Consider the following 25484-nt stretch of genomic DNA (forward strand, 5'->3'; position numbering starts at 1 on the left):
TCCCTAAAAGCAGGTCTACGGGGGTTCCCGACTGGGCCAGACTGTCACTTCGGTGGCTTTCTGGGGCCCCCTCACCTCAGCCCCGAACTGGTCGATCTGGCTAGGCCAGCCTCGCCCTTCCGAACCCCACTAGCGGGCTCCGGCGGCGGCGCAGCAGGCTGTGCGCGCCCGGACTTGCAGACCCGGTCCTGCCAGGCCAGCTCTGCCCGGCGCGGCCTCCGGTGCCCAGGGGGTCGGGCCTGAGCCAGCTGGGAGGTTCCCCTCGCCCAGCAAGCCTCGGGTCTCCGGAGCCGCCGGCCGAGCACGTCAGCACCGCCGGGCGTCGCCTCCTCCCGGCGCCGCAGGCCCGGAGCTCCCGGACTCCGCCGCCGGGGCGGGGCGCGGAGGCGTCACGTGACGCCCCGCACCCGCCCGGCCCGGGTCACATGGGTGGCACGGCCGCTGCGTCAGTCACAGCCCTGGCTGCGGGAGTCGAGCCGCCGCCGCCGCCAGCGGACGGGGCGGGGATCGCGGTGCCAGGTCCTCGTCCGGCCGCCCCCGCCGCCTCAGTCAGCAGTGCCCGGCAGGGCCGACCGTCATGGAGCGGGGCGGGACCTCGGCCTCCAGCGCCTGAGGTGCGCCGCCGTCGCCACCGCCGCCTCAGCTTGGCCAGGCCTCCGGAACCCCCCGTCTCCACCCGGAGCCCCTCGCCCTTGGCAGCCTGTCGCCGCCCCCTGGGCGGGCCCGAAGGCGCGTCCGGTGAAGGTGCAGGCCCGGCGCCGCCGCTGCCGCAGCCGGGAGATGATTCGGGCCTAGCGGAGCCGTGACGGGAGGTGAGGAAGGGAGCGCCGGCGGGGCGGGGGAGGGGCCGAGGGCGCCCTCGGCTTGGCGTACCTTCAGTCGGCCAAATGGGCAAAAAAAGAAAAATAAATAAAAGGCAACCCAGTTCTACCCAACATTCCCCGAAATCCATCTTTTCACCACCCACTCCCCTCCCCCCAGCCGTCTTCCTTCGTGACTTGAGCCATTCCTTACCTCGGACGTTCCAGCGGCTGATTTGGGAGTTTGTCATCCCCCCCCCCCCCCCGATTTCAAGTTATTTCTAGGTAATAGAGAAAATGGGCCCGGATTCTGGTATCGTTCCCCAACTCGCTCTCGCGATCCTGTGCGCCTCCCTCTCCTCCCCCCACACCCCGCTCCTCTGCAAGAAAAAAAAAAGGGAGGGGGCGGATTTCCGCCTTTGACTGACGGAGGGGGTGACTAAACCTGGGCATGTGGGGTGCAGGGTCGACGCCCCCACCCCTCGCGGGCGGCCCGCTCCCCGCTGGCCCCCGGGGCTGCGTCGGGATCTGGCTGTCGAGGCCTAGCTTCCAGCTGCCTGAGCTCGGGGTTGATCTCGTAATTGACGTCAGGGCTTTGTTCCTTCCACTTTGCTGTGCCTTCCACTCTGGGAGGATGGATCGTGGGGTGTAGGAGTTTAGGGGAATGTCCCTGACTGCCTTTTCATTCACAGACAACATCCTTTATCGGGAGTGGAGAGAATAAATCCGAAATGCGTGGGTGGGTATGGAGTTCACACTGGGGGGAGTTCTATTTCGTGTTCTCGTAGTTTTTTTTTCACTTGCAATCCAGAATGATGAGGGTTCCCTCCCCTCTCCCCCTCCCTAAGCCTCCTTGCTGGCCATCGGAGATTTTAGACTAAGGCACGTCCCTTTTGCAGTGGGCAGAGTTGTTCTTGATGGAACGGAAGTGCTAGGTGCGTCTGACCAGGCGGCTTGTAAATGTGACGTTTGAAATGTGTGCTGCTGGTTTTTTTTTAAGACTCAGGAGTGAAAAGCTCCCAGCTTTGTGTCTGTGTTGATTCTGCAAAGCTTTGTGAAGTGATTGGCGTATTTAACTGTTCCTTGACTTAACGCAGTGGAAATGTTTGTGAGAACTTTGTTAATTCGGGATTTGATAAGGGGCCTTTGTGACTGAGAGTCTGCCTAGAATCATCTTTGGTCACATATGCATAAGCAGAGTTGGCAGGTGGCCACTTGGTTCTCCACAAAGCAGGCATATTTAAATCGCTCAGGCTTCTTTTCCTTATTCAGCACTGTGTTTTTCAGGGTATACCCAAAAAATAATCTGAAGAAGTTACTTTTAAATTATAGTGTTTGGTTAATTTAATGGATTTTTGCATTATCGCAGCAGTTTTGTTCAATTCCCAGGGGTCTGCAGACTGACTTTGGTTCTGATCATCTCTGTAGAGTTGGAGGCACGTTTTTACACTTAAGTCCAATTTTGCTTCCCACAGGATGGGAAAGGCTGGAAGAAAAGTGCTTAGCTGTGTGAGTTGGGGCGCAGTGCTGGGGTGTCGGGGTGACTGCAGTGCTCTGCTGAAGCTGTGTCGTGAAGGGTCCTGAAAGAGGCTTTTTGTTGCCATTCACTCTGTGTCTGTCGGTTCTTTTATTCACAGTCCTACATCTCCTCTGTTCTTCACTTACTGTAATAGCTGATGTATTCTGAAGGGTCTTAAGAGCAAGTAAAGTGTTAATTTTTCTTTATCCTCCCCAATATTTTACATAATTGCTAATTGGTGGTGCTATTTTGAATTTGAAGTTATTGTTGTATCAGGTTATCTAATCTAAGATTCATGATAAAGTCTTGTAGAGTAAGAAAGCTGTAGGAGCCAGGGATTGGCATTTGAGGGGGGGGAAAAAGCAAAAGAGTGTCTTCTTCAGAAGATGGGAGTTCCGTATCTCAGCTTTTTTGAGAAGGTAAGGCAAGTGTCATGATTTCATGTGTACCTTAGAGGAGCAAAGGAAACAGGTATTTCTTCTGTGGCCATCTACTGGTTTAGAATGGAGTCCAAAATGTATGAGGCCTCCCTTTTCTTTGTAGTATTTTCCATTAAATTAAGGACGTGTTCTTAAGTTTGGAGAGCACAGCTGGGCAATGAACCAGGACAATGTGTGTTTCCGAAGTTTATGCTTTATGTCAGCCCTGTTGTACGGACATTTTGACAACTTTCCTGTAGATCATACAGGCTTCCCAGCTTCTCGCTGTTCTCATTATGTTTTACTCATTTCATTTTTCATTTTCTCTGATTATTTGGAATGATTATATTTGATTTCTGGGAGGATGTTGACCAATCTCAATTATTGTGAAATAAGGTGTAGTTATTGACTAAAGCCTGCTGAAGGCTCACCTGACCTGTCCCCTCGCCAAGTTTTCTTTGGGTTTAAGGAAAGCACCACTTGCTGTTTTAACTGCCCACTCACACCGACCCGTTTGGTTGTTTGAAGTGGTACTCTAGAGCTTGGAAAAGATCAGTAACATTATAGTTATTAAACTTGGCTAATCATTTGCATTCCTTTTTGTCTTGATGCTCATTTTTCACTGGCATCATATCTTGAGAATTTTGATGGCACTAGCACACAGAAAATATTAAACCACTGAGTTTAGTTCCAAAATATTCCAAGACATTTTAATACTGGGATCACTATTCTATTTTTTTTTTAAAGATTTATTCATTTTATTACAGCCAGATATACACAGAGGAGGAGAGACAGAGAGGAAGATCTTCCGTCCGATAATTCACTCCCCAAGTGAGCCGCAACGGCTGGTGCGCGCCAATCCGAAGCTGGGAACCTGGAACCTCTTCCAGGTCTCCCACGCGGGTACAGTGTCCTAATGCTTTGGGCCGTCCTCAACTGCTTTCCCAGGCCACAAGCAGGGAGCTGGATGGGAAGTGGAGCTGCCGGGATTAGAACTGGCACCCATATGGGATCCCGGGGCGTTCAAGGCGAGGACTTTAGCCACTAGGCCACGCCGCCGGGCCCCACTATTCTATTTTTACACTTGAATCTTAGCCAAAAGGCTGAGAAGCGATACACTAATCTATTTTTTTTTTAAAGATTTATTTTATTTTTATTACAAAGTCAGATATACTGAGAGGAGGAGAGATAGAGAGGAAGTGGAGCTGCCGGGATTAGAACCAGCGGCCATATGGGATCAAGGCGAGGACCTTAGCCACTAGGCCACACTGCCGAGCCCTACTAATCTATTTTTGAAGGAAAAAGATTTGAAGTGTACCTGTTGTATCAATTATACTTTATTTTTAGATTTATTTATTTTTTTATTGGAAAGAAGGGCAGAATTACAAAGTAAAGGAGAGACAGAAAGATCTTCCATCCACTGGTTCACTCCCTGAATGGCAGCAATGGCAAGAGCTGAGCTGCTCCAAAGCCAGGAGCCAGTTGCTGGGAGATTCTTCCCAGGCTTTCACATGGGTGCAGAGTTCCAAGGCTTTGGCCCATCCTCTACTGCTTTCCCAGGCCACAAGCAGGGAGTTGGAATGGAAGTGGAGCATCCAGGACTCGAACCGGCACCCATACAGGGTGAGATGGGTGTAGTTGGAGGATTAGCCAGTTGGTCTAATGTACTGGCCCAGTTCCCCCATCTTTTAAGGTAATGTTGTTTTCCTAAAGTTCTGTGTGAATCCTCATGCTGTAGTAGCTCTGATCTACTTTCTTGAACTCTTATCACTTTATGTTGATTATAAGGAATTCTTATGCCACTGCTGTGCAAGTGCGGCTTGCTGGGGTACCTCAAGCACAATGTGTCAGGAAAAGTGCATTAATAAAGGAAAGATTGTATTACAGTGTTTCATTATGGATCTCTAAGCCTAAGGATTGAAACAGCAACCCCCATTTTTTTTTTTGAGAGATTTATTTTCATTTTTACTAGAAAAGCAGAGTTACAGAGACAAGGAGAGATAGAAAGAAAGGCAGATTTACGGAGAGAAGGAAGTACAGAGAGAAAGGTTTTCCATCTGCTGATTCACTGTTCAAATGGCTGTGATAGCCAGAACTGAACCAGTCTGAAGCCAGGAACCAGGAACCTCTTCCTGGTTTCCCATGTGTGTATAGGGTCCCAAGTTTTGGCCCATCCTTGCCTGCTTTCCAAGGCCACAAGCAGGGAGCTGGATGGGAAGTGGAGCAATTGTGGCATGAAATGATGACCATATGGGATCCTGGGGCTTACCGTCGGAGGATTAGCCAAGTTGAGCCATCATGCCAGCCCATGTCTAGAAATTTGACACATTCTTTCTTGATTTTTGTTTTGATTTGTTTTAAAGATTTATTTTATTTTTATTTGAAAGGCAGTTCTCAACAAGAGGAGAGACACACTGAGAGATCTTCCATATCCTAACTCATTCCCCAAATGGCCACAGTGGCCAAACCTGGGAATCTTGAACTTTTACATGGTTTCCTATGTGGGTGCAGGGGCTCCAGGGGCTCCAGGACTTGAGCCATCCGGGGCTGCTTTCCTAGTCTATAGGCAGGGATCAGGATTGGAAGTGAAGCCAGTGGGACACTGACACCCAGAGGGGTGCTAGTACCACAGGAGGAGGATTAGCCAGTGCTCATCACTGATTTTTTGGGTTTGTTTATTTAAGAGTTACTTTTATTTATTTGAAAGGTAGAGTTAGAGGCAGGGAGAGACAGAGATATTCCATCCGATGGTTCACTCTCTGAATAGTTACCATGTCAGGAGAACAGGTTTAGCCCCTTGCTAGGCTGAAGGCAGGAACCTGCGGTTTTCTCCAGGCCTCCCATGTTAGTGAAGGGGCCCAAGGACTTGCAGCCACTGTCACTCCTTCCCAGGCGCATTAGCAGGGAGCTAGACTGGAATTGGAGCAGCTGGGGCTAGAACCAGTGCCACAGATGACAGCATCGTAGGCGGTGGCTTAACCCTTCTATGACAGCCCCTTGGATTTTTTTTTTTAAAGGGAAAAACACTGATTAGGTAGTGTTGTGCACTTTTGTTTACTCCTGAATCTTCAGCTTGGCTCCTCCATCGTTCATGCCAATGCCAGTGCCCTGACGGAGGCTGCCCAGCACCTCTATTTGGCCGAAGCACGTGGTCACCACTCTTTCTTTCCTCGTCTGTGGTTTATTTTGTTAGTTGCTTCTCCATGATTCTATTGTCTTCCTGATGACAGCTGCTTTGTTGCCTCTTGTTCTAGTGGCTATTCTTGGTTCCCTCCTGATCCCTTGATATTGTAGTTCTAGATTTTAGCCTGGGCCTTCTCTTTTTCTCTTCTTGGTCTGTTGCTTCAGCTACCACGTCTAAGTATTTGGTAAGCAGCCAAACTCCTTTATCTAACTGAGTACTTCTTTTTTCTTTTTGTTTATTTGAAAGCTAGAGTTAGATCTTCCATTCACTGATTCACTCCCCAAATGGCTGCCGCAGCCAGGGCTGGGCCAGGCTGAAACAAGGAGCCTAGAACTCCATCAGTTCTCACATAGGTGGCAGGGTCCCAAGAATTTTGGGCCATCTTTTGCTACTTTCTCAGGCCCATTAGCAGTAAACTAGATAGTAAGTGGAACAGCCAGGACTTGAATCGGCACCCATATGGGTATTGGCTTTGAAGGTAGTCATTTAACTGTTATTAATTCCAGTGTGGAACCCTTGAGTACCCCTTAAGGTTATCCATTAGGCACTGTGTTTTAGTTAGGTGAGACCCACATCTAACTTAAGCAAAAGGATGAATTTGTGACCCAGCCATCAGAGGATAACCGGAACTCGGGAACAGCTGCAACCAGGGGCTCGACATCGGGTTAGGACTGTGTGTGTGTGTCATCTGAGATATAGTGTTCAGTTCTTTTTTGCTGCAAATAGATTTTAATACTTGCTAATCCTCTCATCAGAGGAAGATTGCCCTATCAACTTTGGTTAGGAGCCTGCATTACAGTGACCTGCGTTAGCTGTGACATCCCAGGAAAAGTGGAGTAAAGGACACTCGAAAGTAGCCTTGTTCCCCTGGGTCACCCCGGGGCTAGTTAGTGCACATCCGTAACCCTACCTTCTTCCAGAGGTAGCAAATAGTTGTTTACCATTATCTAAATACACTAGGAAGCATGCTCTCTTCTTCTTTGTATTCTGCAACTACACCTGGAGGTCACAGTTCTTAAATTCCAAATTCCGTATTTATTTGTTTTTATTTGAAAGACAGAATACACAGAGGAGAGAAGGAAAGACAGGGAGAGCTTTCATTCGCTGGTCAAGTTCCCGAATGGCTGCAGTGGCTGGAGTTGGGCAGGCCCTGAGCAAGGAGTCAGGAGCTTCTTCAGGTCTCCCATGTGGGAGCAAGGACCAAGTACTTGGGCCATTCTCTGCTGCTTTCTCAGGTTGTTAGAGGGAGCGGGACTGGAAGTGGAGCTGCTGGGACTTGAACTGGCATCTGTATAGGATGCATAGCATGATATGCCATGGTGCTGTTGCCTTAAATTGAAAATTCTGAAGGTGACAGCCTGTATTGGTGTGGCTTAGATAGGCTTGATTGGACTGAATGTGAGCTTCTCTAACTGCTGATACACACAAGTTGGGCAAGCAGAATGAATCATTGTCCTAAAACACCAGATCTGTCTGGACAGACACAGTAGAAGGTCAGTGATGGAACCAGTCCTTTGCATGGTCTTCCATTTGCTGGTTAGCTTGCTTGCAGATGTGGTGGATTCTTTGGTCAGCCAAGTGAAGATTTTGACTCTGTCCACCATGAGATTTTTCTTATCCATTGTCTTTTTCTTTCTCTTCCTCCTCCTTTATCTTCTTCATCAATACTCTTATTTGAGAGACAGAGCTTGCTTCGGCTCTAGTTCATTCTCCAAATATGCGCAGTAGCCAGAGCTTGGCCAGGCTGACCCCTGAAGTTAGGAATTCAGTCCAAGTCTCCCCAGGGAGTAGCAGGGGCCTGAACACACAAGCCCTCTGCTGCCGCCTCCCAGGTGGTGCATTAGCAGGCAGCGGGGCTGAGGGGCTGAGGTAGGGACCTCGGTAGGGACCTCGGTAGGCAAATGTCCCCGTGGCAGTGTAACTGCTCCGCCAGTACTCAGCCTGTTCGTCATCTTAGGTTAACACAGAGAAGACTTCCAGGAAGATGTCTGTGGGGACAGGGTTTTTTTGTTGTTTTTTGCGAGAAATCTGCAGATGGTTCTTGATTACTCTTTTACTTCTCAAGTGTAGTTGACACTCAATAATTCTAATCACTTAACTTTTTGAGTACAAATCCTTTCTTGACATCATTGACATTTCTACTGCCTTAATTAAAGCCTTCATTTCTCACCTGGCTTATTTTAATAGTATTTTCATTTGTGACTGATAATAAAGTCCCAAAGTGATTTTTCCCATGAAATGAAAAATTTGTTGTTTAAAATTCATTAGAAGTATTATTTTTTTCTTCTGATTTTGTTCTGCCCTTGGGCATTCTTGGGCATTAATGAGTTTTCTGCAACATTTGAAGGCAACTTTGGAGCCATATTCTGCCTTGGGACCAGGTTGCTGTGCTTAGATGTTATTTCTTGTGTTTTTGATGACTTACAGTGCATTAGTGAGGACATAGTGGTCCATACAGGTAAAGATGGTGGGGAAAGTTAAGTCATGACATGGGTATGTGTTAGTACAGACATGCCAACCCTGGAAGAATTCTGGCGTAGTGTGTTCCAGATTGCCTGTTCACTGTGACTTCTATCTTGTGGAGCCCACTGCTGTGCTTAGTCAACAGTGAAGTTTGCTGTGTGTGTTTCATTGCTAGCCTCAGTGGTGGTAATAGGAGATGCACATACAAAGTAGACTTCAGGAAGGTGCTTAGCTATAAATGTACAAGACAGGCTGCCAGAGTTAACAGGTTTAAAGTCAGCTTTTAAGAACCGCCAACTGGTATGGTAGCGTAAGGTCGCATTGCTCTGATTCAGCAAGTAAAGGTTTGCAGGTGTCAGATCCATTTAGTACGACATACTTGTATACATTTTCTACTTTAATATTATTGAAGTCAAATGGCTTAAAAATATAGACCCAGGCAAAAGACTACATATTTCCACAATGAAATGCAACATTAATCTGCCTTTTGTGAAGCAACATCATCTGTTACATTGATGTTACCTTAAATTTTCTTTTGTGTCTTTGAAGTCTTTTTTCCAAAGATTTATTTGTTTTTTTTTTTAAGAATTATTTTGTTTTTATTTAAAAAGCAGATATGCAAAAACAAAGAGAGACAGAGATGGATCTTGCATCTGTTGATTCACTCCCCAAGTGGCCGCAACGCCCAGAACTGAACTGATCTGAAGCCAGGTGTCAGGAGCTCTTCTGGGTCTGCTCTGCGGGTGCAGGGTCTCACTGCTTTGGGCTGTCTTTGACTGCTTTCCCAGGCCACAGGCAGAGAGCTGAATGGGAAGCGGGGCCTCTGGAACATGAACTGGTGCCCATATGGGATCCTGGTTTGTGCAAGGCGAGGACTTCAGCTACTTGGCTACCGTGCCAGGCCCAATTTTTTTTTTTATTTAAAATTTATTCATTTTCATTGGAAAGTAAGATTTATAGAGAGAAGGAGAGACACAGAGAAAAAAAGATCTTCCATGTGCTGGTTTACTCCCCAAGTGGCTGCAACATCTGTAGTTGATCTGAAGCCAGAAACCAGGAGCTTCTTTCCAGTCTCCTACACAGCTGCAGGGTCCCAAGGCTTTGGCCCATCTTCTACTGCTTTACCAGGCCACAAACAGGGAGCTGGATGGGAAGTGGAGCAACTAGTATACAGACCAGTGCCCGTATGGACCCGGGAGAGTTCAATGCAAGGACTTTTGCCACTAGGCTACCACACCAGCTGATTTATTTGTTTGACTTAAAAGTCTGAGTTAGAGAGAGAGGGAGAGACAAAGAGATCTTGCATTCACTGGATCACTCCCTAAAATGGCCGCAGCTACCAGAGCTGAGCTGGTTTGAAGCTGGGAGCTAGGAGCTTCTTTAGGTCTCCCATGTGGGTGCAGGGGTTCAAAGCCTTATGCCATGCTCTCCTGCTTCCCAGGGCATTAGTAGGGAGCAGGATCAGCAGTGGAGCAGCTGATATTTACGGTATTTATGGTGGACAAACTCTGACAAAAATTCAGGGTTTAAGTGAGTATAGAAATGGAGCATTTATAGACAATGTCAGACAGTCCAGCATCCCATTGTCTACACATTTCCAACAGTTTCATCTGACATTGTACCAGCAATGTCGGGGTACACTTAAATAAGAGACTGATGGAATTGTGATTCCTTATGAAGGACTATACTATTGTAGTAAAATAGGGAAAATCTGTGGGGGGCTAGGAGTTTGGGGTGGAATCCCAGTCTATACAAAATTGTACCACATAATTCAGAAATTCAAAATAAAAATATATAAAACGAAAAAAAAAAAAGAAATGGAGCATTTCTGTACATTTTTCTTGTATATTTTGTTTCCTATAACCTTTTAGGAATAATACTTTAAAAATGATAGAACTCTTGGTGTCATTGCTTTCAATTAATTATTAATAAGGGATTATATAACAGTATTTCACATGTGGTATATAATATGTATTGACAGAAAAAGGCTTACTTTCTTATTTAAAAATATTTATTATTTGAAAGGCGGAAATACAGAAAGAAAAAGAAAAATACAGGAGAAAAAAGGAAAAAATACAAAAAGAAAAAGGATTTGACATACATGGAGAAGTCCTTCTTGTGCTGGATAACTTCGCAAATGGCCGCAATGACCAGGGCGGTCCAGGCTGAAGCCAGTGCCCAGAGTGTCGTCTGTGTCCTCTGTGTGCGTGCAGGGGCCATGGCCTTGGGCCATCCTCTACCACTTTCCAAGGTGCTTTAGCAGGGGTCTGAACATTCAGGACTATAAAACCAGTATGCATATGAAGTGTCAACATTGCAGGTTATGTTAGACCGTAACCTTGTCCCCAAACCTACTTTGTTAATGTTATAAAATATATACCAAAAATCTTAGCATGCAGGTGGGAGACTATCTGTGGTTAGAAAAAGATGAATAGTATCAGCATCATATTCGTTTTTTTTTTTTTTTGACATTTACTTATTTATTTGAAAAGCAGAGTTACAAAGAGAGACAAGGGAGTGGAGAGAGACAGAGAGAGAGAGAAGAAGAAAGGAGAGGAGAGAGATCTCTGTTGGTGATTCACTCCTCCAATGCCAGCAGTGACCTGGCCGAAAACCTGGAGCATATCCAGGTCTCCGGCATGGCTGGTAGGGCCCAGCAACTTGGTTTGTCTTCTACTCTTTCTCAGGTACATTAGCAGGGAGCTGGATGGGAAGTGGAGCAACTGGAATTTGAACCTGCACCCACATGGATGCCAGCATAGCAGGTGGCAGCTAAATCCTCTATACCGTTACACCAGCCCCAGCACTGTATTCTGATACCCAACCTTCAGTGAGTACTTCCATTGTCTTAACTTGACTCTCTTTTTGTTTGTTTGTTTTTGAAGATTTATTTATTTTTATTGAAAAGTCAGATTCACAGAAAGAAGGAGAGACAGAGAGAAAGACCTTCCATCTGGTGGTTCACTCCCCAAGTAGCCATAACGAGCTGAGCTGATCCAAAGCCAGAGCTGAGCCAATCCAAAGCCGGACTCCAGGAGCCAGGACCCGTGCAGGTGCAGGGTCCCAAGGCTTTGGACCATCCTCTATTGCTTTCCCAGACCACAAGCAAGGACCTGGGAAGGAAGTGGAGAGCCGGGATACGAACCAGGGCCCATGTGTGATCCCTGTGCATTTGAGGCAAGAACATTAACCACTAGGCTAACATGCTGGACCCATGACTTGACTTTTGAGGCAGTTTACACTAACACTTTACAAACTTATAAATAACTTCATAACATTTTGTAGGGCATTTTGAATATCTGCTGTGTGCCAGTCATCATGTTAAACATTGGAGGAGAGAGGGAACTGTAAGTCCTATCTGTTTTGTTCCAGAGCAATGACAGATAAGTGGGGAGTGGAGATAAGAAAGTAGCAGTCAATCAGATAACCCTACTGTAAGTCAGTAGTAAGCACCAGAAGGGCAGGAGCAAGGGCTTCTGAGAAGGAGTGATTTTCTGGTGTTTCTTTCAGAGAAACCTTGAAAGTCGTCTTGAAGAAGGTGGGATATATGATAAACTTTGAAAAGGATGTGTAAAAGTGTAGAAAGAAGGAAGAGGACTGCAATTTTGATGGGGAGTATGTTGAATCTAATCATCAGTTCTGGTTTTTGTTTTTAACATTTATGTATTTATTTGAAAAGCAAAGTTGGAAAGAGTAGCAGAGGTGTTAGAGAGATCTCAGATGGCTGTAATGGCCAGAGCTGGGCTGGTCTGAATCCAGCAGCCAGTAGCCTAGACCTTCATCCAGATTTGCTATGTACTCACAGGTGCTCCGGTTCTTGGGGTGTTTTCCACTGCTTTCGGAAACGTGTAAACACAAAGCTGAATTGGAAGTGGATTGCCTGGAACTAAAACTGGTTTTCATATCCAGTGCTCACTCTGTGGCTTATAGCTTTGTCTGCCATGCCACAGCTCTGGAACCATGTATTGCCATTTGCTACCACAGATCCTGATCCATGAACACAGGACATCTTTGGACATGTTTAAATTCTTTTAAATTTTTTTTCAAAGATATATTTATTTATTTATTTTATTGGAAGGTCAGATATACTGAGAAGGAGGTAAGACAGAGAGGAAGATCTTCCATCCGCTGATTCACTCAAGTGGCCATAGTGGCTGGAGCTTCTTCCAGGTCTCCCACATGGGTGCAGGGTTCCAAGGCTTTGAGCTGTCCTCTACTGCTTTCCAAGGCCACAAGCAGGGAGCTGGATGGGAAGCGGGGCCCCTGGGATTAGAACTGGCACCCATATGGGATCTCCTACGTATATACAAGGCAAGGATTTTAGCTGCTAGGCTACCGTGCCGGGTTCCGCTTTTAACTTTCTTTAACTAAGTGAATTTCCCGTTTTTTTCACATTCAGTTTATTGCTGTGATGCTTTTCTTGAAATACAGCTGATTATCTTCATCTTCTGTCCTGCAGTCTTGCTGAATTAGGTCGTTAGTGCTAATAGATTTTTAGTGGATTCTTGAGGATTTCCGATATACCAATTCATTATTTTACTTTCTCCTTTCCAATATGGATGCCTTTTGTTTTTCTTGCATAATTTGTCTAAAACCTTTAATAGTATGAATAGAAACAGTAAGAACAGACATTTTTCTCCTAATCTCAGGAGAAAGTGTTCAGTCTCTGGCTATCAAGTATGATGTTAATTCTAAGTTCTGTGTTTTTAAAAGATTTATTTTGGGCTTACTGCAATAGCGTAGTGGCTAAATCCTTGCCTTGCGTGCACTGTGATCTCATATGGGCGCCAGTTTGTGTCCCGGTTCCTCCACTTCCTGCTCCTTGCTTGTGTCCTAGGAAAGCAGTAGAGGACAGTCCAAGGCCTCAGTACCCTGTACCTGAGGAAACACTCCTGACTGCTGGCTTTGGATAAGCCCAGCTTCGATCATGGCAGCAACTTGGGGAGTGAACCAGTGGATGGAAGATCTTTCTTTTCTTTTTTTTTGTTTTTTAAAGATTTATTTTTATTACAAGGTCAGATATACAGAGAGGAAGAGAGACGGAGAGGAAGATTCTCTGTCCGATGATTCACTCCCCAAGTGAGCCGCAACGGCCGGTGCGCACCGATCCAAAGGCGGGAACCTGGAACCTCTTCCGGGTCTCCAACACGGCTGCAGGGTCCCAGTGCATTGGGCCGTCCTCGACTGCTTTCCCAGGCCACAAGCAGGGAGCTGGATGGAAAGTGGAGCTGCCGGGATTAGAACTGGCGCCCATATGGGCTCCCGGGGCGTTCAAGGCCAGGCCGCCAGGCCCTGGAAGATCTTTCCATTTCTCTTTCTTTCTGTAAATCTCCCTTCCCAATAAAAATAAATAAATTTTTTAAAAAGATACTAACTTACTTATTTTTATTGAAAAGGCAGATATACAGAGAGAAGTAGATACAGAGAGGAAGATCTTCCATCTGCTGCTTCATTTCCCAGGTGGCTGCATCAGCTGGAGCTGAGCTGATCTGAAGCCAGGAGCTTCTTCTCTGTCTCCCATGCAGGTGCAGAGTCCCAAGGCTTTGGGCCATCCTCTATTGCTTTCTCAGGCCCCAAGCAGGGAGCTGTATAGGAAGTGGAGCAGCTGGGACACAAACCAGCATGCATATGGGATCCTGTGTATGCGAGTATTTAACCAGACCCTCTATTTTTTTCTTTATAGGAAGTGTTGCTATTATTATTATTAATATTAATAAAATATCTTTATTGTTACATGTCTATAAAGGACTTCTGTTTCTTGTTAGCAAATACTTATCTTTTTTGGGGCTCGGCGGCGTGGCCTAGTGGCTAAGGTCCTCGCCTTGATCCCATATGGCTGCTGGTTCTAATCCCGGCCGCTCCACTTCCTCTCTGTCTCTCCTCCTCTCAGTGTATCTGAGTTTGTAATAAAAATAAAATAAATCTTAAAAAAAAAACTTATCTTTTATTTGAAAGCATTGCAGAGAGAGCTGGAGAGACAGAGAGATTGAGATCTGTCTGCTGATTTTCTCCTCGAATGGCTGCTACAACCAGGCTTGGGTCAGGCGAAAGCCAGGAGCCAGGAGCTCCTTCTGGGTCATCCACAGAGGGTTGAGCACGCAAGGACTTGGGCTGTCCTCTGCTGCTGTCCCAGCCACCTTGGCAGGGAGCCGAATTCAAAATGAAGTAGCTGGGTCTTGAACCAGTGCTTGCAAATCATGATTTAAATTATTGTGCCCGAATACTGGGCCACTATTTATTTGAAAAGTAGAGTGGCAGATGGATGAGCAATCTGCATCCACTGGTTCACTCCCCAGTTGGTTACAGTGACCAATGCTTGGCAGGACCTAAGCAGGACTCAAAAATTCCACCCATGTCTCCCATGTGAATGGCATGCTGGCCTCACAGACAACCCATTACCACAATGCCAGTACTCTCTAATGTCCTTTTTGGTTTCTTCTGGATCCATTAGGAGAGTGTTGTTTAACTTCCACATAGTTGTGAACTTGCCAATTTTCTTTATGTTGTCTGATCTTGTGTTTCATTGCATTGTTATTAGAGAACGTATTTTATATGGTTTGATTCTGTTTCAGTTTATTTATATGTAATCCAATGTAATCTATCTTGGAAGCGTTGCATGTGTGTCTGACTAGGCTGTGTATTCTGCTGTTGCATGAAGTGTAGTGTAACTATCTGTTAGGTTTACTTTATTGTAGTGTTGTTCATGTTCAACATTTCAAATCCTGGAAAACTAATTAATAACATGTTCAAGTCCTCCAGTCCTTATCATCAGATTAATTAATATGAATTCTTCATAAAAGATAAAACAGATTTACCTGAATTTCTTGTCATGTATTTAGTATGTCATGTAATCAGAATTGAAGCTTAAGTGTCTAATTATTATATCTGCCATGCTAGCTATTGAGATTTGGACTTTACAGAAGGTAGTTAGAGAAAATTGTGTTTTTTGTTTGTTTTTGGTTGATTGGTTGGTTAGTTGGTTTACTTTTTTGGTTTGTTGTACATTTATTTTATTCTTGAGTACTTTCATTAGCAAGGATACTGCACTGCATCAAAGTAATCCATATCAGCCAGTGACAGTGCTTAGTTGTCACTAAGCCACCTTTGAGTTGAGCAACAGCATAGGGAGACAAGGGATCATCTTGAAAGTTAGTGCTAAAGCTTCTTTTTTAAAAAAAGTTTATTTATGTATTCAAATGTCATGATTAGAGAGGAGGAGGAGAGACAGAGATAAATGTATTTTTTTTTTTTAAGATTTATTCAGTTTATTACAAAGGCAGATATACAGAGAGGAGGAGAGACAGAGAGGAAGATCTTCCGTCCGATGATTCACTCCCCAAGTGACAACGGCCGGTGCGCGCCGATCCGAAGCCGGGAACCAGGAACCTCTTCCGGGTCTCCCATGCGGGTGCAGGAACCCAAACCACTGGGCTGTCCTCGACTGCTTTCCCAGGGCACAAGCAGGGAGCTGGATGGGAAGTGGAGCTGCCGGGATTAGAACTGGCGCCCATATGGGATCCCAGGGCGTTCAAGGCGAGGACTTTAGCCGCTAGGCCACGCCGCCGGGCCCAATAAATTTCTTTCATCCAGTGTTTCACTTCTCAAATGGTTCCATCAGCTAGGCCCAGGTTGAGGCTGGGCCTAGGCTGGGTCAGGCCAAAGTCAGGAGGCAGGAGCTTCATCTGGGTTTCCTACATGGTTGCAGGGGTCCAATCCCCAGAGCTGTTTTCTGCTTGCAAGGCCCAGGACATCTCTTCTTGAAAATTTGTATCTATTAGTCATTCTGCAGAGTTGAGAAACTTAACATTTATATTGTTATCTGAAATACTGTCTGAATTTAAGTTTCCCAGTAATGAACCTGACAAGCACATCCACTGCTTCATTCTCGGATCAGGAAAGCCAAGGGCCATGTGTTGCATTTAAAAGTCCTCAATTATAGAAGTAATTTTTAGTCTTCTACTCACCTTTGGACATTTTCTAGATATTTCAGATTAATTTTGTAGAATGATCTTCACTTCAGGTTTGCTTTAGGTGATTGGATTCAGGTTGAATATTTTGTAACAGGAAAAATACGTGGTGATGGATCTTCCATGCATTGCATGATGAGACGTGTGAGGCCAGTTAGTCCCATTATTGGTGGGAAGTTTTTGCTTAAGTAAATGTAGCGTTTTCAATATTTCTGGCTTTTTATTTTTAATTATTTGAGAGGCAGAAATACTGAGACTGCCCCCACCCCCCGCTGCTCCCCCCCTTGTGCCCGAAATGGCCAGCCTGGACTTGCTGAACATGAGGCCAGTGCCAGGCTGCAATGTAGGTCTCCCACATTGAAATCTCTCCTATATGTCATTTATGCTCATTGTTTTGTTTTCCAAAACAGGATTTCTTTGGCAGTGAATCAGAGAGAGAATTGTATTGTGGACATCGTGTGTTTAAAAGTATTGTTTATTTTATGTATTTGAATGGAAGGCAATTAAGAAGAGGAAGTGAGAATGAGAGAGAGAATCTTCTGTTTTGCTGGTCCCCCACTAAAACCAGGAGTCCAGGATTCCAGCGGGGTCTCTCACCAAAGACTTGGCCCCTCTTCTGGTACTTTCCTGCATTGGCAGGGAGCTAGATTGGAAAAAGAGCAGCTGGGAGTAGACCCGGCACTCTGGAAATCCTGGCTTTTTGCAATGCCCAGCACTGGCCTCAGGAGTCATACCTGTTTTCGCAATATATTTAGCAGTATTTCTTGAATGATTATTTTAATGCTGTTGCATACATGAAAGTGTGTCATTTTAAAGAAATTTTCTGGCCACTCACAGTTTCAATTTAGGATGCTTAAGGTTACTGATAAGCTAATATGCCTCATTAGCCCTGTCAGATAAATACTGCTTTGTGAAATGCCAGCATTGTAGTTCAAAACTCTACCTACAGGTTTCTTGTATGGAGTATGATGTAATTTGTTGGTTAAATGTACAGGAGAAAAATATATTTTCTTTAAATATAGGATCTCTGAGTACTTAAGTACATATGTTGTATAGTAATTTTTTATAAGACCTCACTTTCTTTTTTTATTTTTAAGATTTATTTATTTTTATTACAAAGTCAGATATACAGAGAGGAGGAGAGACAGAGAGGAAGATCTTCCGTCCGATGATTCACTCCCCAAGTGACCACAACAGCTGGTACTGCGTCGATCCAAAGCCGGGAACCAGGATCTTCCTCCAGGTCTCCCACACGGGTGCAGGATCCCAAGGCTTTGGGCCGTCCTCGACTGCTTTCCCAGGCCACAAGCAGGGAGCTGGATGGGAAGTGGAGTTGCCGGAATTAGAACCGGCGCCCATATGGGATCCCGGGGCTTTCAAGGCAAGGACCTTAGCTGCTAGGCCATGCAGCTGGGCCCTGTATAGTAATTGTTAAGGGGGGCCTCGTGTGGTTGTCAGTCCTTACCTTATATATGCTGGGATCCCACATGGGTGCTGGTTTGTACCCTGGCTGTCCCACTTCTCCTCCAGCTCTCTCTTGTGGCCTGGGAAGGCAGTCAAGGACGGCCCAAAGCCTTGGGGTCCTGCACCCATGTGGGAGACCTGGAGAAAGATCCTGATTCCTGGTTTCAGATCAGTTCAGCTCCGGCCATTGTGGCCACTTGGGGAGTGAACCAGCAGATGGAAGATCTTCCTCTCTCTCTTCTGCTCTCTGTAAATCTGACTTCTCAATAAAAATAAACAAGTTTAAAAAAACAACATAGTGTCTCAATTACAGAAGTGGCACTTCCATTTTCTTTTCTTTTTTTTTATTATTTAAAGATTTATTTATTTATTTATTATTGCAAAGTCAGATATACAGAGAGGAGGAAATGCAGAGAGGAAGATCTTCTGTCTAATGATTCACTCCCCAAGTGACCGCAACGGTCGGTGCTGCGCCAATTCGAACCCAGGAGCCAAGAACCTCCTCCGGTCTCCCACAAGGGTGCAGGGTCCCAAAGCACTGGGCCCTCCTCGTCTGCTTCCCAGGCCACAAGCAGGGAGCTGGACGGGAAGCCGAGCTGCCAGGATTAGAACCGGCGCCCGCATAGGATCCCGGGGCATTGAAGACAGGACTTTAGCCACTAGGCCACCACACTGGGCCCGGCACTTCCATTTTCTCACCTTTTCCACAAGACTATTTCAGTTCAGTTTCTTTACTAACCGAAGTTAGCCAAAGATGGTTATTGAAAGCCTCAGTTTGGCCATATTTTTGAGGTGTTAATCAAAGTCTTAGTATCTTTAGAGGAGAAATGTCATTTGTGGGGGTATCTAGAGCAACAACAAAGCTGAGATCAAACTGCCACACAGAAGGACACCAAGGAGGCTGTAGTTGGGACAATAAGAATTGATTTAAGGTAGAGATGCAAAGTACAGAACAGAGCTGGGCCCTGGCGGGGAGAGTGGGGTAAAAGCAAATGGGTTTTCTACTCTTTTTTTGTTTGTTTCTTAAAAGATTTATTTATTTATGTTGGAAAGACAGATTTACAGAGGGAAGGAGAGACAGTAAGAAAGGTTTTCAGTTCACTGGTTCACTCCCAAGTGTGTGACAACAGCCGGAACTGGTCTGATCCAAAGCCAGGAGCTTCTTCCAGGTCTCCGATTCTACTGTTTTCCCGGGCCACAAGTAGGGAGCTGGATGAGAAGTGGAGCAGCCAGGGCATGAATTGGCGCCCATATGGGATCCCCCATGTGTGCAATGAGAAGATTAGGCACTCGGCTGGCCCGGTTCTCTTTCTTTAAGAAGAGAAATAGGGCCCGGCGGCGTGGCCTAGCGGCTAAAGTCCTCGCCTTGAAAGCCCCGGGATCCCATATGGGCACCGGTTCTAATCCCGGCAGCTCCACTTCCCATCCAGCTCCCTGCTTGTGCCCTGGGAAAGCAGTCGAGGACAGCCCAGTGGTTTGGGTTCCTGCACCCGTGTGGGAGACCTGGAAGAGGTTCCTGGTTCCCGGCTTCGGATCGGCGCGCACCGACCGTTGTCACTTGGGGAGTGAAACATCGGATGGAAGATCTTCCTCTCTGTCTCTCCTCCTCTCTGTATATCTGACTTTGTAATGAAAATAAATAAATCTTTAAAAAAAAAAAGAACAGAGAATAGTTGGGCTTCTCAGGAGGCAGTGGTGATGACACAAATTGAAGCTTGGGGTTTTAGCACTGCACAAGCTGTAGCTCATATGTCTCTAACAGAACACTTTGAAAACTGGCTGGGCTACATGTATTTCTGGCTGGGTTCTCATTCTGCACTGGGGTTTTCTCTCTGGGTGGTTGTGGAGAAGCTGTTGATGTTGATAAACCTTACCAAGACCCAGCTTTTGCTCTAATGGCAGTTATTAATTGAAAATTAGAAGGAAATATGCAAGTGAATATTAAACTGACAAAAAAATACTAAGAATTTAATTTTATCTGTGTGTGTGTGATGTCTGGCTTGTGTGTCTCTTCATAGCAACATGAACCGTGAAGACCGGAATGTGCTGCGTATGAAAGAACGGGAAAGGCGGAATCAGGAAATTCAGCAGGGCGAAGACGCCTTCCCACCCAGCTCTCCTCTCTTTGCTGAGCCTTACAAAGTTGTAAGTTGTTTGTTTTGTTTGAGGTGTATTTTATTTCAAAGGCAGAGTTACAGTAATGGAGATAGAGTCGGAGAACCTTCCCTCTTCTAGTTGACATCCCCAAAGGGCTAGGCCTGGTGAAGGTGAAAGCCAGCGCTTCCTGTGGGTCTGCACAGGGTGCAGTGGCCAGGCCCTTGGGCTGTCCTGCCGTCCTGCTGGTGATCCTCCGCGGAGCAGCCTCGGGGAGGCTGGTATGTGGCAGAGCGAGTATGCTTTTGAATGTTTCAGTCTTCAGTTTTATGAATCAAGTGAATTTAATATTTTGTAGATTATTTTATTTCTCCTATCCACACTGTTAATTGATATTCACATGCTTAATTCACTGAGTTGTAGTGATTATTAGTAAATTGAAATGAACATATCTTTAGTGTTAGTTTGGCTGTTTGTGTGATACTTGCCTCTCATTTTCCTTCTAATGCTTCCAGTTGCTTTCCTTTCAAGTGCTTAATTAACAAGATCAAATTAATACTAAAACATGCTGTAGTAACAAATGGAGCAGTTTCAGTTTCCATTACTGTTAGCTATATGGTTTGCGAGACGCTAAATAATACAATTTCTGCTTGTGAATGTACCTTTAGCGACATTTGGTTTGGCCTTGGATGGTGTTTGAATTGTTCTTTACATTTTAAAGACTTGTATTATATATGTAACAGTGAAAATATGAAGGTGAGTTTACAGGTTCATGGGAAAATGGAAGGAAGGGCTAAGTTTATTTTTCCATGAGCGTTTTGAATTGCGGTACACCATGTGTTACGCAGTAATGACTACAGTATGAGGTTGAGAGTGTTCGTTTTTCTAATGAAATATTAAAAGTAACAACATACTCAAAATTTAGTTTACTTCTGTTACATTTGGTTTTTATGGAAGCTACTTATATATTCTACCTTTTAAAAAGTCTGTTAGCTAGAGCTGTCATTTTCTAATTTATTTATTTATTTGAAAGATTTATTTTTTTTTATTGGAAAGTCGGATATACAGAGAAGAGGAGAGACAGAAAGGAAGATCTTCTGTCTGCTGATTTATTCCCCAAGTGGCCACTGTGGCCGGAGCTGAGCTGATCCACAGCTAGGAGCCAGGAGCTTCTTCCAGGTCTCCCATGCGGGTGCAAGGTCCCAAGGCTTTGAGCCATCCTCAACTGCTTTCCCAGGCCCCAAGCAGGGAGCTGGATGGGAAGCAGGGCTGCTGGGATTAGAACTGGCACCCATATGGGATCCTCTGGCATGCAAGCGAGGACTTTAGCCATAAGGCTACCATTATGATTTGGGTTATATTACTGTTAATAATCTAAACTCACTTGTTTCTTGCCAATCTCATAGATAAATATTGGTGTGTTGTAGTTGTTTTTTCTTTTTAATTTCTATTCAATGCAGTCAGTTTTTTTTCTTTGACTATGAACATTTGAGAGTCCTAAAACCTGTGGACATCAGACATCTTAGATCTTTTATTACTTTTGAATGATTTTTTTACAACTTATTTACTGTTGACTTCAAAAGTTGAAATATTCATTGGTCAGAGAAAATATCCAGGATTTGAAACTTTTTCAAGAAATTTTCTTTGTTTAATTTGTTTGAGACTTTTGTTATGGTGAATTAACAGAGGGAGTTACAAAAAACAATCTGGGTGTAACTTGTTTTACTAGATTTTTTGTTTCTGCTTCTGACCATAACACTGAATTAAGAGGAATAAAATTGTTCATGGATTAATAAAATATGAGTGCTAGCTACCATGCTGGCTTAACACTTAGTATATATAAAGGCATATTTATTTATTTGAAAGCAGGGCTAGGGATGGGAAATCAGAGATCTTTGATCTCCTGGCTGCAGCAGGTGGGACTGTGCTGGGGCAAAGCCAAGGTCCTGAAACTTCTTCTAGGTCCCATGTGCGTGCAGGAGTTCAAGAACTTGGGCCATCTTCTGCTACTTTCTGAGGGCATTAGCAGAGAGGTGGATCGGAAGTAGGAGCATCTGGAACTCAAACTGGCACCTTTATATGGGGAGCTGGCCTCACTGGTGGTGGTTTTACCCGCTATGCCACAATAGCAGCTCCTGCAATATTTCTAGTTTAGCATTAGTGTTAGTAAGGTTTTTTTTTTTTTGCTATGAAAGTTATGTATTTATCATTGCCTCTAAGTGTTAACTTTGAGATATGCAGCCTTCCTTTAAAAATTTTCTTTGCATTTGAAGTTAAATAAATAAGTTTTGAAGAATATTTTATTGCTGAGCATGCTAATTTTATACCTTTATGTTGCATTTTTTTTCCTAGACTAGCAAAGAAGATAAATTATCAAGTCGCATTCAGAGTATGCTTGGAGACTACGATGAAATGCAGGATTTCATAGGAGATAGGTCTATACCAAAGCTTGTAGCAATTCCCAAGCCTACAGTACCACCAACCACCGATGAAAAATCAAATCCAAATTTCTTTGAACAGAGACATGGAGGTTCTCATCAGAGTAGCAAATGGACTCCAGTAGGACCTGCACCCAGCACTTCTCAGTCTCAGAAACGGTCGTCTGGCTTGCAAAGTGGACATAGTAGCCAGCGGACCGGTGCGAGCAGCAGCAGTAGCACCAACAGTAGTGGCCAGAGGCATGACCGTGACTCATACAGCAGCAGTGGGAGCAGTAGCCGGAAAAAAGGCCAGCATGGATCAGAACACTCCAAATCACGTTCGTCTAGCCCTGGAAAGCCCCAGGCTGTTTCTTCATTAAGCTCTAGTCATTCCAGATCTCATGGGAATGATCACCATAGCAAGGAACATCAGCGTTCCAAATCTCCTCGGGACCCTGATGCGAACTGGGACTCTCCCTCTCGCGTACCGTTTTCAAGTGGGCAGCATTCAAATCAGGCTTTCCCACCTTCGTTGATGTCAAAGTCCAGTTCCATGTTACAGAAACCCACTGCCTACGTGCGGCCCATGGATGGACAGGAGTCCATGGAACCCAAACTGTCCTCTGAGCACTACAGCAGCCAATCCCATGGCAACAGCACAACCGAACTGAAGCCCAGCAGCAAAGCCCATCTCACCAAACTGAAAATCCCTTCCCAACCACTGGATGTAAGTCTCCAGTTCAGAGCTGTTCACATTGTGATGTGTTAACCTGTTGACCATGAAATATGATTGAACCTGAACTACAGCTTTGCCATAATGATAAAGAAAGTGCAAATTTAAAGGCTGAAAAAAGAGGTCCAAAGAAAGATTTGTTAGTGACTCCCAAATGGATCCAGGGACTGTTAGCTTTCCCTCCTGGGAAATAGAGAAAATGTGCTTCACTGATTTCAGATGTGAAAATGACCATTCTGCTGGAGGAAGCCTGACCTATCAGTGCTTTCTCTCTCACTGTTGATGTCGTGGCATGATACATAGCTTGCTTGCTTTTGTCTACAAATCAGTTTTTCTATTTTTAAATTTTATTTTGCTTTTTTTTTTTAGAATTGAGAGGCAGAAAGGGAGCTCTGTCCACTGGTTCACTTTCTAACCCTGAGTGTTGAAACCAGGGCCTGAGAAGACAATCAGGTCTCTCATGAGGCAGGGTTGGGAGGGCAGAAACCCAGTTACTTGAGCCATCCCTGCTGCCGCCCAGGATCTACAGTGGCTGCCAGTGGAGCCAGAAGCTAGAGGGATGCAGAGCCAGCACTGCAAGATCTTCATTGTAGTGGTACTGGAGAATGAAATGGGAGTCATGGTTCGTGGTGCAACACACTAGGACGTTGGAGTTTATGGAAATGAATGTTGTATAGTGGTTATGTAGTGGGTTTTTTCCCTTTGGTTATATTTAAAGGATTGGAAAAGTTGCTCTAAATTTCTAGGGGTAATTTGGAATTTATTGTGTTTATTACCTCTTTATAGCCTGATACTAAAACATGACTTCAGAATAGTCAAGGAAGTGAGCATTTATTTTGAACTAGGTGAGATTTTCTTTTTTAATGCAGTTCACGGAATAAAAAATACTGACGTGGCATCTTTATCCAGAAATCTTAGTTAATGTTTCTGCATGATGAGTGGGGTTAAGGGTCAGGAATAGTCAAACTAAGAAGGAACTTCTCGTGTTGGTGGTATTTGTCATCTAATTACGCCTCTAAGGCAGACTGAATTGTTGATCCTTAGTGTTAGTCTGGATTTGAGCTTTCTAATTCATGTTTGTGCTTTAAAATAAGCAACTTACCATCTGTGATTTAAAAATGAAGGACTGTCCATCATGTTCCAAGCCAGTACTCTTAGTAATACTTTTAATAATGCTTAATAGTACTTGTCTTCCTCTGTTGGTTTATATGAAGTGGTTTACCTCAGTATCATGACATATTCTATATATAAGGAAACTTAAATTTTGCACAAGCTGCTTACTTGAAATATCATGTCTTAAAAATAATTTCTCATGTGAAGTATAAAAAAATACACGATTGTAAAAACCATTGAAAAATACAGATTTCCCGAAGCTGTGCTTTCTAACTAGTTTTCTGATTTAATACATTGGTAGAATCATTAATACTTTTTTTTTTCATTTAAGGTTTGTTCATTTTAAAGGCATTATGACAGAAACAGTGAGAGAAATCATCCATTTCCTGGTTCCTGAATGCCTGCAACAGCCAAGGCTGGGCTAGGCCATAGCCAGGAACAGGAACCATTCTGATCTCTTCTGTGGAAGACTGGGACCAGCACTTGAAGTCATTAACTGCTTTCCCAGTTGTATTTGCAGGGTGCTGGATTGGAAATGGAGCAGCTAGGATTCCCAGCAGCATTCCTATATGGGATGCTGATGTCATTTGCTGTGGCTGAACCAGATGCACTCTAACAGCAACCCCCCCATGAAGATTTACTTAAATTCTACTTCATTTATAATAGTTTCTAAAAATCTTTGTAGCTACTATTATACAAAGCTAATCATACTTCAAATGTGTATTTCTTTTTCCTAAGGCTTCAGCTTCTGGTGATGTGAGCTGTGTGGATGAAATCCTTAAAGTAAGTTTTGTTTATGTATTTATTTATTGGATAATGGTCCTCTGCAAGCTTACCCTGTTTTCACCAGAATTTCGCACAGGAGCCATAGCAACAGATTGCTTATATGTGTAACTTGATTATATTCACCATAGATGACTGTTCCACTGCTACCTATGTTCTGAATCATGTGGCTTTTTTGTTTTATTGTTTGCCTTCAAAGAGCTGATTTTGTTTTTTGTTTTAAGTAAAATAAATTTCAGTCCTAGCAGTGTGTCTTGAAAGGAAGAAATACAATATAACCATGCCTTCTCAACTTATCATAGAGTTAATACTTTGAAATGCTTAAAAAACTCAGTATTCAGATATTTACCTTGCAGATAGCTGGCTTTGTAATCCATCTGTACCTTCTGATTAGAAATCTGATAGTAACAGACCTCTAAGTACTGCACTTTTTGGGTGGTTAAAGCAATGCATTTAAAACCCACACATGGCCAAAATGTACATTCTTTTGTTAGAAGAAAAGGAAAATGTTGGAAAAAGAGAAAG

General features: G+C 44.4%; 1 protein-coding gene across 3 annotated transcripts in view; it reads left to right on the forward strand.

The window, feature by feature from the left end:
• Positions 1 to 424: 424 nt before the first annotated feature.
• Positions 425 to 25484, forward strand: part of AFF4 (ALF transcription elongation factor 4) — a 68496-nt gene continuing 43436 nt past the window's right edge. For 2 of the 3 annotated variants that reach the window (XM_058677297.1, XM_058677298.1), the window contains exons 1-5: positions 432 to 812; positions 11073 to 11215; positions 19835 to 19961; positions 22263 to 23057; positions 24915 to 24959. In XM_058677297.1, coding sequence (XP_058533280.1) covers positions 19839 to 19961; positions 22263 to 23057; positions 24915 to 24959 — 963 coding nt within the window. In that variant the 5' untranslated portion in view covers positions 432 to 812; positions 11073 to 11215; positions 19835 to 19838. Of the gene's footprint in view, positions 813 to 11072; positions 11216 to 19834; positions 19962 to 22262; positions 23058 to 24914; positions 24960 to 25484 lie in introns of all 3 variants that reach the window. The other variant, XM_004586403.3, reaches the window with a different exon arrangement.

The sequence above is a fragment of the Ochotona princeps genome, chromosome 19 (assembly GCF_030435755.1).
Source record: "Ochotona princeps isolate mOchPri1 chromosome 19, mOchPri1.hap1, whole genome shotgun sequence".
In the NCBI taxonomy this organism is placed as follows: Eukaryota; Metazoa; Chordata; class Mammalia; order Lagomorpha; family Ochotonidae; genus Ochotona; species Ochotona princeps.